Here is a 15,783-nt window from a genome sequence, read left to right on the forward strand (position 1 = left end):
CCGTTGATGAAAGATTACCGCGATGAAGGCAAACGAGCGTGGTTAGTTGTCGACGAGGTATATGTCGACAGCCAACTGTTTCGTGATGCCAACGTCACGCCCTGGCTCTTCTAGATAAGTACTTCTTTTGATCTGTTGTCATTATGAATTGTCAAAAGTGTCTTGTATTTTGTTTTGTATTTTGTTTCATTCACTTTTGCTTTGATAAACAAAAACGGAATCAAGCATGCCACCAGCATGAATCCTCACTCCTCTCTCTCTGCTTTCCTGCTCTGCTTGTTTCCACACACACTAAACACACAAGTCGCTCAAAACTCTTCTTGCGCACCACAAACCACCACCACACACCATATTATCCCCTTGTCACCGTTTGTTTCCTATGTTCAGTGTTTGTTCGTATCCTTCTATGTACCCTGGCTTTGCAGTACTTAAATACAGCATCTCTATCACCCTCTCTCAATAACATTCGTCAACACAATACCAAAACAATCTCCCAAAAACGGTAAAAAAAACAACAACAAAGAATGCATCGTACCAAATCTATTTAAAATTATGATACACACACCCATCATATGTCACACTTAACATTTGTGTCTTGGAATGTCAATGGCATTCGATCACAGGCAAAGATAATTAAAATTATGGATTATACCCACTAAATTTAAAACAGACCTCCTCCTATTACAAGAAAATTGCCTCACTGACTCTAATTTCACTCTGGTTATCTCGGCCTTTTATAACTGTAGACAAAGAGGAGTCTCAATACTAGTGCATAAAAGACTACGTTTTACAAGAAATAGTACAGTCGCAGATCCAGAAGGTCGATATATAATTATACAGGCTACAGTATTTAACAAGCTTTACACAATTGTCAATGTATACGCTCCAAACAAAGATGAGCCAGCCTTTTTTCACATGCTCTTTTCACACTTGTTAAACTTGTCAACCAATTCTACAATTATTATGGGAGGTTATTTTAACCTTACGCTAAATCCCCTAATATATCGCTCAAATCTCAGAAATAGCAATCAGCCACAATGCTCCAATATACTAGAGCAGTATATGGAAGACTTTGGTCTCGCTGACATATGGAGGCTGAAAAACCGTACAAAAAGAGAATACAAATTTTTCTCATCAGTTCACTGCTCTTTAAGAATAGATTTCTTACTTTCAAACAATTTGGCAGCTCAAAGAATTACTCCCAAAATACATCCAATCATCATCAGCGACCACGCACCAATTTCTCTCAATCTAAAAGTTTAATCAAATTTGGGACCCCCACCAAGATGGCGCTTCAAAACGTCCCTATTGAAGGACCCGGATTTTGATTCTTTCGTGAGGAAGGAATGGGATGAGTTTCTAAAATTCAACGACTCCCCAACCATATCCCCATCTCTGTTGTGGGAAACCGTAAAAGCTGTTTTGAGAGGTTGAATCATATCATATTCTTTGTATAAGAACAAAAATTGGAAAACGGAATTGAGGAAAAAATTAAACACCTCACAGAGGAATATGCAATTAATCCGACAGATACGCTTGGAAACCAACTTCAAAAGGCAAAACATCAATTATATGCTAATTTATCAAAAAGAACAGATTTTCTACAACAACAGTTAAGATACACTAACTTTGACTACAATAATAAATCGGGAAAATTCCTTGCGAACCAACTTCAGCGCAATAGTGAAAAGTCATGAATTACAGCCATTCAAGATTCAAACGGCATCTGTACACAGTCACTGCAAGAAATAAATGAATTTTTTTACAATTTTTATAGCAGCTTATACAAATCTTCGAACAACCCAGACCAAAAAGAAACAAACTTTTATTAAGGAACTAAACATCCCTCAATTAAATACACAAATTAAAGATAGCCTTGATGTTCCTTTAACCATCACAGAATTACATAACGCATTAAAAAATATGGAATCGGGACGGGCGCCGGACCCGGACGGAATCCCTGTTGAATTCATTAAACATTTTTGGCCAATACTAGCGCCTCTATTTTTCAGATCAGTCAAGGAGATAAACGACAAAGGTAGAATTAGTAGTCATATGAACACAGCTTCAATTGAGTTATTATTAAAGTCAGGTAAAGACCCCACTCTCCCAGCTAATTATCGGCATTTATTACTGATTAATGTAGATATCAAGATTATCTCAAAAGACCTCGCAGTGAGACTTGAAAAGGTACTCCCGTCGATAATCCACTATGACCAGACAGGCTTCATTAAAGGTAGAAGTACCACAAAGACATCTGTTAAATTTAATAAGCATGTCACAGTGTAAAAATCTAAATGCAATCATCATGTCACTTGACACATAGAAAGCTTTCGATAAAGTTAACTGGGCTTTCCTGTTTGCAGTACTTCGCAAATTTGGCTTTGGAGATTAATTTATACATTGGATAGCAACATTATACAATTCGCCGAGAGCGACAGTCACCACAAATAGGATTACTTCACAAAGTTTTACATTACAAAAGAGGAACCAGACAAGGATGTCCACTCTCACCAATGCTATTTACAATATTGATCGAACCTCTTGCTGCTGCTATACGTCAGAATGCTAATATTAAAGGTATCTGCTCACTCGTGACAGAACACAAAATCAATCAACATGCTGATGATATTCTTCTTTACTTACAGGAACCCAAGTATTCTCTTCAGGCAGTCTTCAATATCATTAAAACATTTTCACAAATATCAGACTACTGTATTAACTTGACAAAATCAACAATACTCCCAATAACAGCAAACTCATTGACTCCTGCAGATCAAATCCCATATTACCCTATTCCTATAGGAAACATTAAGTATTTAGGTATCTATATTTCGTCAAAACTCACAGAGCTAACCAATCTAAATTACACACCACTTCCGGAAAAAATCTGAATTAAGATGCTGGAATAATTTGCCTATATCATTACTGGGAAGAATAGCTACAATAAAGATGAAAACCTTACCTCAAATAAATTATTTATTTTCAATGATTCCATTTAAGATCACATTTAAATGGTTTAAAACTTTAGATTCTGCTGTAATTAATTTTTATTCAAAATATAAGAAAAATAGAATCAGTCTATCCACTCTTCAGAAAAGTAAACAGGAGGGAGGCCTAAATGGTCCCAACTTTAAACACTATTATTTAGTTAACCAATTACAATACCTCATCAAATGGTTGCACCACAATGAGGAGTGTGATTCTTGGCTAGAATTGGAACAAATAGACTGCAACAACATCAAACTCCCATTTATTTCTACTAGTCTTAAACGCCATAAATGTTTCAAGAATCCAATAATCGCATCCACCTTGGTGGCAAAGTTTAGAATCTACAGGATCTCAATTAGCTCCCAGTATGATCTCCCCAATCTGTCATAATCCAGATTTCTAAATGAATTAATATACCCCTTCATTTTAGTACATGGGAACAACATGGAATTAAACACCTACAACAACTATTTAACAACAATGTTTTTAGGACACGTGATGAACTGTTACAAGAATTGCAAATAACAGCCGAAAACTTTTTTCAATATAATAAATTAAAAGCAGCAATTAAAAAAAATAAAATAAATAAATTTAAAAAAAAAAAAAGAATACCAACACTCCAGAGCACCCTCGGACTGCCGCAGTCTGTCAAGCAAATAGTGAAGCTTCTCCCGCAAAGTAAAAGAAATCTCTCAAAAGTTTATAAATTAATTTCATGGACTAAATCAATGCACTTACCAATCACCAAATGGGAAGAAGACTTTCCATGTCTGCTGACCGTAGCTACTGGATACAGATTTGTAACAATACATTTAGAATGACAAAAAACACAAATCTACATTTTATAGAATATAAAGTGCTCAATAGAACACACTTAACTCAGTACACTATGAATAAAATGGGCTTCTCTCCATCTAATATATGCGTGCAATGCACCAAAAATACCCCCAGACACCTATTTTCATGCCATACACCAATTCAATGCTTTTGGTCTTCGGTTATACAAAAAATTATATTATATATTTTGAACTGCAGGATTCCACTTTCCCCAAGATTGTGCATACTTGGCGACTTAAGCATAATCGACCTCCCTGATAAATATTCACAATTACTTGTCGCGTTAGCTACCGCTACGAAAACAAGTCTATTAAACTGGAAAAACAAACAAGCTATTAACATCAATCAGAGGCTAAATCTCATCATATAATATATTAAGTTAGAAAAAATATCTGCAGAACAAAAAAAATCAATATATGTAGATACCTACTCACCTTTCCTCAACATGCTAAATCTAGACTCTTGATTCCTTTGCCTGGGTAGGGTGCCATTTGACAATAGCAAGACTATTTTCATAAGTGTGAAAGTAAACAATGGAATTCTGTATTCTTTGTCGTCAAGGTTGTTGTTTTATTATTATTCTATTTATTTTTATTTTTTATTTTCACACATTTTAGATCGGTTTGCATGGTGAGAGGACATGCATGGAGTGGGGATCTTCTCTTGTTCCTGTGTTTGCTGTTCCAGCGTCTGTGGGGGCGGGACTTTTTTCACTCCTTCCTGATCTCGGGGGTGAGGACCGCTGGGGCGACCTCCTGGGGATTATTGGTGGTGTGATGGTGACTCGTCCATGTTCCTTGGGTGCTGGAGTGGTGCCAGCTGGCGCCCGCCTGGGTCCCCCGCTCTGGCTGTTGGTGGGGGCGGTGGGGCCCCCCTGTCGAGCCTCGGGCCTGCTTCCTTCTCTTCTCTCCGTTCCTTGCGTCCCGCTGCGGTCGCCTCTTCATCTTCCCATGGGCGGTCCCCTGCGGGCTGTGGGGCCTGCTGTGGGTTTTTTGTCGCTGCCTGGTTTGGGGGGGGGGAGAGATCCACCTCCCAAACTGGGTGGCCAGTTGTCGGGGCGCCTCGGTGGGGCCGGCGGACCGTCCTGGGTCCCTGGGTGTGGGACGTGTCCCGTCCACCGGGCTGCTCTCGGGTGGACCCCTGGGCCCGATTCCACGACCCTTGTCCTGCATGCTTCTTCTCCTGTCCTTGTCCTGTTCTATCTTGTCCTGTCCTTCTCTCACAAGGTGTAGCACTACAGCCCCATGCAACACTCATATTTAATGTGTCATTGTTGTAGATAATGTAATGATTTACTTCTCTCATCCTGTTTACAATTAGTGCTTTGTCTTTGTTTCTCTCTCCCCTTTAGAAACTTTGTTCTGTTCGACTGATCGACTCTGATGCTCAATAAACTGACATTGCTGCATATGAGAAATGCTTTTTTTGCAGGAGTGCCCACAACCTAGTCAGCCGACCACCAGGGGGCAAACGTATAGTAAAGGCTTTATTAAGGCTACTACGTGGCCAACTTCAAAATAAAAGCCTAAAATGTCATTGATGTCCAATGCGGTAATATATGAAGGTTTTATTTTGAAGTTGGCCCGCTCAGCACGTTGGCGGAGAGGCGGCATGTCACGGTAATAAACTATTAACAATCGTTGTAGCTGCCTTGACTTCAACTTTTCGGCTGGCCTGACCATAGTAAAAACGGCAGAAGTAAATAGAGAAAGCGATCAAAACTGTCTAGTTCTTTGCAGCTTGTGACCGTGCACGACTGACCAATGGTCAAGTAGAATAACGAAGACGTACAGTCCTTGACAACACACTATACTGACGATGGGGACTTTCAAATGAAGAGTCGGTGCTTGCAGCCTATGTTATTGAGTTTTATGCATAAACTGCATTTGTTTCCATTAAGTTGCTATGCGTGATTGTACATTGTAACAGCATATTTCTTCAGTTATCCCTTGGTAAAGTAGAATGTTTTGGGGGATTTTTTTTAATCTATTTTTTATTCTTATTTAATAATCTGTTTATCTTGTTTGTTGAAAAGTAGTGCAATAAAAATAAGGACTTTTCCCTAAGGTGATGAAAATCCTGATTACAATATTGCTCAAAATAATCATATATAAATTGATGATTATTTTGGCCATAATCGTGCAGCCCTAATACAGGTTTTGGAGCGACATATGCTGCCATCCAAGCAATGTCTTTTTCAGGAATGTCCCTGCTTCTTTCAGCAAGACAATCCCAAGTAGCCCTGCATGATATTTTGTTTGCGCATCATCATCATGATGTACGTGTGCGCAATAGTCACATCGCAGGGTCTGCTGCGTTGTTTGTGTTCTGTAATATACATTGAATGACCAGCAGAGGGACCTCTTTAGACATGCCAATAGAAAGAATGTACAGCTACTGCATTTCCTATTTCGCTCTTCAGAATGAAACTACAATGAAAAACTAGGCAGGCATGCGGCAGCTGCGTGAGTGTGTGAGGTGTGTTCATGGAAACTGCGTAAATGGGAAGTAATGTGTTCTTTTGTATTACAGTACATATTTGTAAATGGATTACTAGGAAAATTATTATTTTTATCAGTGTGGTTTAGTTAAAACACTGTACGATCACACTGTGGTAATATGGAATTAATTTTGTTCTGTAATATAAGAGCAGATACATTATTTTGCTAATATAGTCAGCCAGAGCTGCAAGGAAAAAGCAGGAAATGTGGACGTTATCAATGTCCTTTCACCATCTTTCCACTCATACTTTGTTGCGTGTTTTTGTTTGCACATTAAGGACAAAGGTCCTGTTTTTGTTTTAATTTCTCATTTTAAAAACACCATACAAGCAGCACATTTTTTTTCTTCATGTTTTTGAGATTGTAGGGTGAAAGCTGCAGCTGGCTACTAGTGTGGACTGAATGGGCGGCAACAATGGGGAAATGAAATGCCAGTATTTTGAGGGTAAATGCCCGTCAGCAACATATTGTGTGTGTGTGTGGGGGGGGATAAATAAATAAAAAGAACTATGAACTAATTCGTTTTTGGACCTAAGTTCAAAATGTTGAATTGTGAACTATGAACTGAACTTGTTCATTTTTGGAACCATGTACTGATCTTTGAACTACTTAATGTATAAAATTAACTTTCCCAATACTGTTCCTATATTATTTCACATTATATATTTCAGGTTAAAAAATAAATAGCAACATAATTTTTTTTCCAATATCGTGCAGCCCTAAGGCCAAGCCACATTCTGCACATGTTAAAACAGCGTGGCTTTGTAGTAAGAGTGTGAGTGCTAGACTGGCATGTCTCCCATTGAAAATGTGTGGTGCACTATGAATGAAGCACAAAATATGACAACGGAGACCCCGGAATGTTGAACAACTAAACCTGTACATCAAGCAAGAATGGGAAAGAATTCCACCTACAAAGCTTCAATAATTAGTGTCCTCAGTTCCTAAACACTTACTGAGGGTTGTTAAAAGGAAAGGAGATGCACCACAGTGATACACATGCCTCTGTCCAGCTTTTTTGGAACGTGTTGCAGGCATCAATTCAGACTACCGTATTTTCACGACCATAAGTCGCACCGTATTAAAAGGTGCAGTCTCAGTTACGGGGTCTATTTCTGTATTTAACACATACATAAGGCGCACCATATTATTGGGCGCAGGCATGGTAAAACATACGCTAGCTTAAAACATACGGTAGCATGCATGCGCGCCAAAACAATGTTTTTAAAAAGGCAGCGGGAGCAAAACTGAGTTCGGTTGTACTTTGTTTAAGTATTTAACAATGTACTCACGTTATTTTTTTATCAATCCTCATCCACAAATCCATCAAAGTCCTCATCTTCTGTATCCGAAATGAACAGCTGGGCAAGTTCTCAATCAAACACGCCAGGTTCCCTCTCGTCATTGTCGGAGTCAGTCTCGTTGCCGTGTGGCTCCTCAGAAATGATACCGGCTTTTACGAAAGCTCGAACAACAGTGCAAGCAGACACGTTAGCCCAAGCATCCACAATCCATTCACAAATTGTGGCGTAACTCGCCCAGCGCTGCCTCCTAGTCTTAGTAAAACTGCGTTCGCCATCTGTCATCCATCGCTTCCACGCCGCTCGCAACTTCACTTTAAACGCCCTGTTTACATGGATGTCCAGCGGCTGGAGTTCCTCAGTCAAGCCTCCCGGAATGATGGCAAGCTTCCTCACTTGCTGCACATGGCAGAGTTATTGCACACAGTCGAATGGTGACTTGAGACGCTTCTCCCGGCTGTTCTTTGCTTATTAATCCATTGCTCGAGTTGGTCTTCCAGTTTGAACATGAAATGTATCGTCTTTGTTGTGTATTCAATTGAATACAGGTTCAAACGTATTTGGAAATCCCTGTATTTTCTTTGTATTTAAATTTTACATCATGTCCCAACTTCATTGGAATTGGGGTTTGTAGATCTGTGTGATATGGCGATATGTTTTAAGATAAATATGATATAGTGATATGTTTTCAAAGGCTATTTTTTAACAATACAAGTTCATTATTGTTCTTAACTTCTGTAATAGTGGAGAAAAGAGAAAAATGCAATAATAGTGGAGAAAAGAGAAAAATGCAGGTCCCAGGGTGACAACATTTGACGACCAGTGTTCTTTCTACACAATGTGGTAAAAGCCAATATAAACAGGACCCAGCAGGCAAGCAGCCTGACTGTGAACACCTCAGTGCAAAAACAATGTCCCGTAGTGTGTTTCTACATACAATAAAAGCACATAAAGTCCAACTTGCGCATGCGAAAAAAAAGGAGCTCCTGACAGTTGCTCTTTATGAGCAGAAAAAGATGTGAATTTTTTTTTTTTTTTACTGCATTGTTCCTTTGAATTTGAAATGGACATCTTATATTGGTGCTTTTGATATCAACCACCATCCTGAAAATAATTCGACCATATGAAGGACTATTCAGGCCATGCTTATAAGAAAAATATAAAAGAAATAATGATATTATTCAAAGAAATAATCAAACCCTTAAAATAAAGTTGTATAGTAAATTTATGAGGATAAAGTAAAACTTTTACAAGAATAATGAAAAACTACGAGGCAAAAATAATAATAATAATAATAATTTAGGTTTGTGTGGGGAATCCTGATATTCACTCATTTACTTTTGACATTAAAAGACTTCTTGGAATTATAAAAAATACAACATTACACGTTTTTTCTGTTATATTAAAATATTATTTTTGGGAAAAAAAATTCTTGTGTGACATTAAGACTGTCGTAGCATTACAGCTTTTTCAACGTATTAAGTTGTGAAGTTATTTTTCCTCCAAAATACTGATTTACTCATATTGCTTCTTAGTCATAAAATTACACTTGATTTTTTTTTCTAATCAGCATCGCTCTAATACTCGAACAATAAATGTGAGAAATTAAATTTAAGTGAATTAAGTAATTTTATGCACTGATGGGCTGAGTAATCAGATTGGTTTACAAAATAAAACATTTGTGAGAGACTTTTGACAGTCACTCAAGACAATTAAGGATTATAATATTACACTTTATACGACTTTGTTCTTGTAATAGTACATTTTCATTCAACAAAAAAAATATGAGTTACATTATGACTTTTTTTGGTACATTTTACCCCAGTATGGCTCTAATTTTTGGGGGAAAAAGGCAGAGTAATTAAAAATAAATAGCAATGGTACTAAACTAACCATTACTGTACTACTTACTTAATGTGTCAAAAGGAAACTACACCCTATTTCAGGTATTTTCCTTTTGTAAATGACATGATAGGCTAATAATTTCTACCAATTTTTAAACTAAGAATGAAACCAATGTAACATTTAACCAAGTCTTGCAGAAGAGTAATACCTTATTTTTCTGCAACCCCGATTTAAACAAATAAAAATAAAAAAATAAACCTCCTCACACTTTGTCAATGGGCATCGACTTAAAGCTGTTCCACAATCAGATACAGTGCCTCGTCTCCATTTAATTAGGCATGATCACATGTGTGCCCAAGTGTCAAATCCCAAAGGACATGGGTCTGGTGTCATCATAGAAAGGTAATAAATAACACATATCAGACGCCCTCAGTGACAGAGATACAAAATGTGCTGTTGTGCAGTTTAAATTTAGACAGATGGCACCGGTGAAGCTTGATACTGCGTCATGTTCCGCTGCATTGCATTGCACTACATTAGATTGCCAGGGCAGGAACTCAGCTTAAGCCCACTGCGGAATGGACACCAACTTAGTGAGAGGTTGACAGTTATTTCAATGTAGGAGCCGACTATAGAAGAATAGAGAGAAAATTATTTCTATTTGCTAAATGCCAGGATAATTAGAATTTTTTTTGGGCAAATTTTAATTTCGTTTTTTCAAAGTTTTAAATTTACATACAGTAAGATTACTAATAGGGATGTAACAATATTCACGATACCGCGATATTACAAAATTAAAAGTCCCTCGATATCATAAACTACAGCGCTTCACTTCCTCATTAAGAGTATAAACGCACCCGATTGGACGTGTAACTCATGTGACCATGAGGGTACGTCACAAAAAATACACTGATTGGCTGACTGGCCCACGTGACCAAAAGACTGCGTTGAAAGGGATGCAAGAACAACACGGTGCCCCCAGTCCCTCCCATGGCTACAGCGTAGTCACTATAACGGTCTGAGTGTCACATCGCAATCGATTGGCCGAGAGCCACCTTGTTGTTCGCGCCGCCCACCGTCCAAGCCAATGCTGACCCACGAGCCGGCATCAGCTGCTAGTGGACCTCCACTTTCCGAAGCCGCATCCCAGCCGGTGGCGGCCGCCATCCAGGAAGCCCCACTAGCCGGCCCTCCACGTGCCCCTCACCACTGTCTAAGAGATGATCCGCTGAATTATTTTAGCGTACTGTAACTCTTTGGTGGTATACTAGTGAGTGTTTATCACAAGTTGAAAGTCGTGGGTGAAAGAATAACGATTTTGACTCCCCATTACAACATATTGCTCCGCCAATACATTACAGTAGTCTGAATAAGGAAATAATGCAATTGGTCAACTCCGTAAAAATACATATAAATTGCAAAAATAAATCTGACAGAGTTCCCTCTCTTCAAATGAAATGTCTACATTTCAAATAAAAAACATATTACAAATGCTGCTCGGAAAAATAAATCATCCGACACCAATCACTAAGCAGAGGAAAATAAAATAAGGATTCTTATGCCTTTCAGAGTGCTCCTCCATTTATGACTTCACTTGGATTTTTGGACTCAAGCAAAGAAATCACTTTTAGTAGGCAGTCTCCAATTTATAATGTTAAAAAAATTATAATATGACAATACAGTAAATACTGTTAAATTATTGAACAGACAATTTCTCATTTGACAGTTTTGTTATGAGCAAATATTATTGCTGCAGCAATAATACTATTTTGGAGGTAGAGTATATGAATGTAAACAGTGGATGGACGAAAACAGAAGTGCACTGTAATACTGTATATGATTTGAAGCTGTCTTTTTTCACAAACACGTGCAGTGAAAAGTGACAGAAACTACTAAAACCTATTGAGAAGGACTCGGCAAGCGTCAAGAAGAAGAAGAGCAAGAAAAAGAGGTTTTTCGGTTCTCCTGCTTTCGCCTCTTTGCCCCACCTGTACCGTGAATCTTCCTGCAATACCGTGGGTCTTCTTGCAATACCTTGAGTTTTCCCACGATATTGCAATAATGATCGTACCGTTAGATTAATACCATGATAGAACCAAACTGTGAAATACAGATATCGTTACATCCCTGATTACTAAGCCTTTAAACAATTTGGGACATTGGAGGCTTCTGATAGTTTAGTGACAACATCTGAGTTAATTAGAGAGATACCTGTGGGTGTATTTAAACTAGACACACCTGAAACACACTGCTTCTTTGTGTAACATCAAGGGAAAGTGAAAAGAAACTTGTCAATATATCAGGACGAGAACTGTGAACTTGAAGAAGTCTGGTTCATCTGTCTGCCACGTTCATCTGTTCAAACAATTATACACAAGCATAAACACCATGGGAATGTCCAGCCATCATACCGCTCACGAAGAAGTCGGGTTCTGTGTCCCAAAGATGAATGTGCTTTGGTCTGATATGTGCATATCAACCCAAGAACAAAAGCAAAACCCTTGTGAAAATTCTGGCTGAAAGTGGAAAGACTCTGTCATTATCAACAATGAAACAGGTACTGTACCGACATGGGCTGAAAGGCCAGTCTGCCAGGAAGAAGCAATAACTTCAGAAGAAACACAGAAAAGATAGATTACAGTTTGCAAATGCACACAGGGACATGTCCTGTGTTCTGACGAAATTACAATTTAACTGTTTGGCCATAATAAGTATCATGACGCTTGGGGAGAAAAGAGGGAAGCTTGAAAGCCTGACAACACCATCCCAACTTTTAAATATGGGGGTGGCAGCATCATGTTGTCGGGTTGTTTTGCTGCAAGAGGGATTGGTGCACTTCACAAAATAGATGGTATCATGAGGAAAGTACATGGAAATACTGAAGCAATATTTCAAGACATCGGCCAGGAAGTTACAGCTTGGGCGCAAATGGGTCTTACAAATGGACAATAACCCAAAGCATACTGCCAAACTGGTTAGAAAATGATTTAAGGATAACAAAGTCAATGTTTTGAAGTGGCCACTGCAAAGCTCTTTTCTCAGTCCTTTTGAAAATTTATGGCCAAACCTGAAAAGGCATGTGTGAGCAAGGCAGGCTACAAACATGGCTACGTTACACCAATTCTGTCAGGAGGAATGGACCAAAATTCCTGCCAACTATTGTGAGAAGCTTGTAGAAGGCCATCCAAAACCTTTGAGCCAAGTCATGCAGTTAAAAGGCAACGGCACTAAATACTAATGGAATGTACGTAAACTTTTGACTTTGACTTCTGAAAGTAATGAAAAATTGTCTAAAATTGCCCGCGACCCTAGTGAGGAGAAGTGCCTCAGAAAATGGATGGATGGATGTCTAAAACTTTCTCTCATTATTCTGGCATTTAGCTAACAGAAATACATTTCTACGTGACCTAAAACAGGGAAAATTTAGTCTGATTTCATGTCAGACAGTGAGAAAAAAATGCCTGTGTGTCTTTACATAGTGTATGTAAACTTGGGGTTTTAACTAGATACACGGTATTATACTTTACTGGTACAGCTTAGCAATGGGAGGGGGGGGGGGGCTGAATCTCGCTGATAACCCGAAACAAATATTTTGGTTCTGAACGTTCACGTGATCAGACAGGGCATTATTGACTGACTGTTACATCTGGGCCAATCGCCATTTATTGGCAATTTTAATTTTGAATCCCAGCAAAACTAGCGGCCGACGGTCGACCACTCATGAAAAAGAGTTGCAGAACCCCACACACTGCACGACAGTTCAATCAGTTTGGGCCGTGTGGCTCGGTTTGCAGCAGACCAACCTCAGTACAAAGGTGACCCAGTCTGTAAGTGGAACGACTTATTGCGACATTGCAGAATTCTTTTCATTTTCTGCGCGCGGTCATGCAGCTAGATCATAATGGAGCTGACCTGATGACAAAGCAAGGCCACTTCCTGATGCATCAGTCAATAAATAAATAGTATAGGGGGTTTAAAAGATGCTCTCGTCAGGCTGCCGCTATTGTTATGTGTCCCCTTTAATCAAATGGAAAGGCTGGTACACAGATGACAAGGTTAAATCTTGAAAAGTGCCCAGCAAACAGGATTTAGTCCTGAAAGTTGCTGTGTCAAATCGTTTTTGACTAGCTCATGTAACTAATTGAGGTGACCAAAATATTAGACACACTTGTCATTATGATGCAGTACTACAGTTGTACACCTCTACAAGCTACAACTACAATAATAAACATACTGGACTGTTAAATTAACACCTCTCTGACGGTGTCAATTAAAATCGACCAATGTTACCTTTGTAAAAGCAAAATTTTCTTTGACAAATGGTATAGGCTGTCCCAAAGGTCTCGGCACATGGGCAAAAATGCATATTTTCAAGAAATGAAAATGTCAACATTTCATTCAATTGGAATATAGTGGTCATAATGTTGTGGTAGGATGGTATATTGAAGTCCATGTGTATTCATACTGAAATCGAGATAGATTGTTAAATGAATGAGATGGCGGTTTTTGTTTAGTACTGCTGAGATGCGCTTGAGCAAGGCACTGGCGTAACACGTACTGTTGCATTGCCCCCCACTCTGTACTATCTTGCTCCATGCTTGGTCATTGTCACTACTATTTCAACCACTATTCGGGCTGCTATTAGTAGAAGTAGTAGTAATCTTCATGTTAAAGCAAATCAACAGTGCATTTCACATCTCACCATGACTGTAGAAACCTACGTGCTTCTTTTGTATTAGTTATATTGAAAACTTGCACACGCTAACACAATATATGCGCGTTTCTTCGTGCTTAATAAATAAATATATGTACTTATATGAACAGTCGATGCTTTGTGTGTTGAACAATGTGGTTTAAGGTGCCGACTTTAGTCCAGTAAATGTGTTACTCTGTCAGTCTGGGTTGTCAAAATACTCACAGTGTGTGTCCACACACGTTCACCATCAGCTTGAGGGAAGGGTTTCTGTATTTTGTTGTTTTGCATCTTGGACAGCTTTGGTCATCCATTTCTTTCCTCTGTAACCGCAAATCGACGAGGGAAAAAAGCAACAAAACTTGCAGCATGAACGCTCAAATTTCCTGCTGCTGGCTCTTGTGTTTCATCGGATATGGTCCGACTGGAAACGAGTCACAAAGGTTCCTCTGTCATCTCAGCGTTGAAATCGCGGCAGTGCTGTTTTAAAACAAAACTTTTTCGTCTTTAAGCATACTCAAAAGCTATATTTTGACAACGTTTTTATCTTTTTCAATATCTTTTTGCACAGAAAACTGTATAGTCCCCAAGAGATTTTCTTTTCTAAAGTGCTATTGAAACGTTATGCTGAAATGACGTTTGTATCTCATCCTTTCTGACGTAAAAAAAAAAAAAAAGGAATGGATCGACAACTATGGTGTTTGTTAACACCAGTAATAGTGAAATAAGTTTTACAAACACAGGATATTCAAATAGCTATTTTTAAGCGAACGTGGGTATAATAACATTAACTCGGTCCAGTGTGACAAAAGTTATACATCATTAGTCAATAAAAATGTTGCTTGTCAATTTTTACTGGAAGTAGACGACTGATTAATAGAATAAACAATAGACAATTGTTTTGGTTTTGTTTTGTGGGTTTTTTTGTGGCTGGTGATTTTTGTGCATTGCATCATACTGATATTTTCTTTCTAATTTGGTAACCTTAGTCAGCTACATGAAAGGGGTAAAATATTTAATACAGCAGAATGATTCATTATAGTTGTACAACGACAATAATAAATATAATACTCTTAAATTTACTGTGAGAATAAACAAAATTTACAAAATTATTCTGTAGAGACAGATTTTATTCATTCATTCAGATTTTGAGCATGGCTTGTATAGGGGTTGCCTAAGTGACCAGTGAGTGCATGTGTGGGAAGCATACTTGCAAAGAAATACTCAAACATTTCAACTATGCTAAGGAGCAGATCATGTTCAAAAAGTGATATTGTCAAATGAGAAGAGTGAAATTTTTGATAAGTATGAACTTTATTCTAATGAGATCATCAATATCGCGGTGCTGTTTGCCGTTTGGTAAGGGAAAAAAAACATTCAGTGCGAAAGGTAGGTGCTTATGTACCTTTTTCATAGCATTTATTTTGATATATAAACCAGTCAAATAAAGGAAGAAGAAAAAAACATTTAATGTACACGGAACAATAACTTCACAATTAGGGAGGCCTTTAGCATTTACTCATTCCTGAAGTCTAGTTTCTCAACCACATTTTACAAAGCAGTCTTTGTTGTTATCAATTTGCTTATCTTATGAATTGTCATCAACAGCGCATGA

At 38.3% G+C, this 15,783-nt stretch overlaps 1 protein-coding gene across 1 annotated transcript in view; it reads right to left on the minus strand.

The window, feature by feature from the left end:
• Positions 1-14,567, minus strand: part of mnat1 (MNAT1 component of CDK activating kinase) — a 66,702-nt gene extending 52,135 nt beyond the window's left edge. Inside the window, exon 1 of the mRNA XM_061696121.1 lies at positions 14,394-14,567. Coding sequence (XP_061552105.1) covers positions 14,394-14,539 — 146 coding nt within the window. The 5' untranslated portion in view covers positions 14,540-14,567. The remainder of the gene's footprint in view (positions 1-14,393) is intronic.
• Between the last annotated feature and the right edge of the window lie 1,216 nt (positions 14,568-15,783).

Source organism: Phycodurus eques, chromosome 14, assembly GCF_024500275.1.
Source record: "Phycodurus eques isolate BA_2022a chromosome 14, UOR_Pequ_1.1, whole genome shotgun sequence".
NCBI classification, from domain to species: Eukaryota; Metazoa; Chordata; class Actinopteri; order Syngnathiformes; family Syngnathidae; genus Phycodurus; species Phycodurus eques.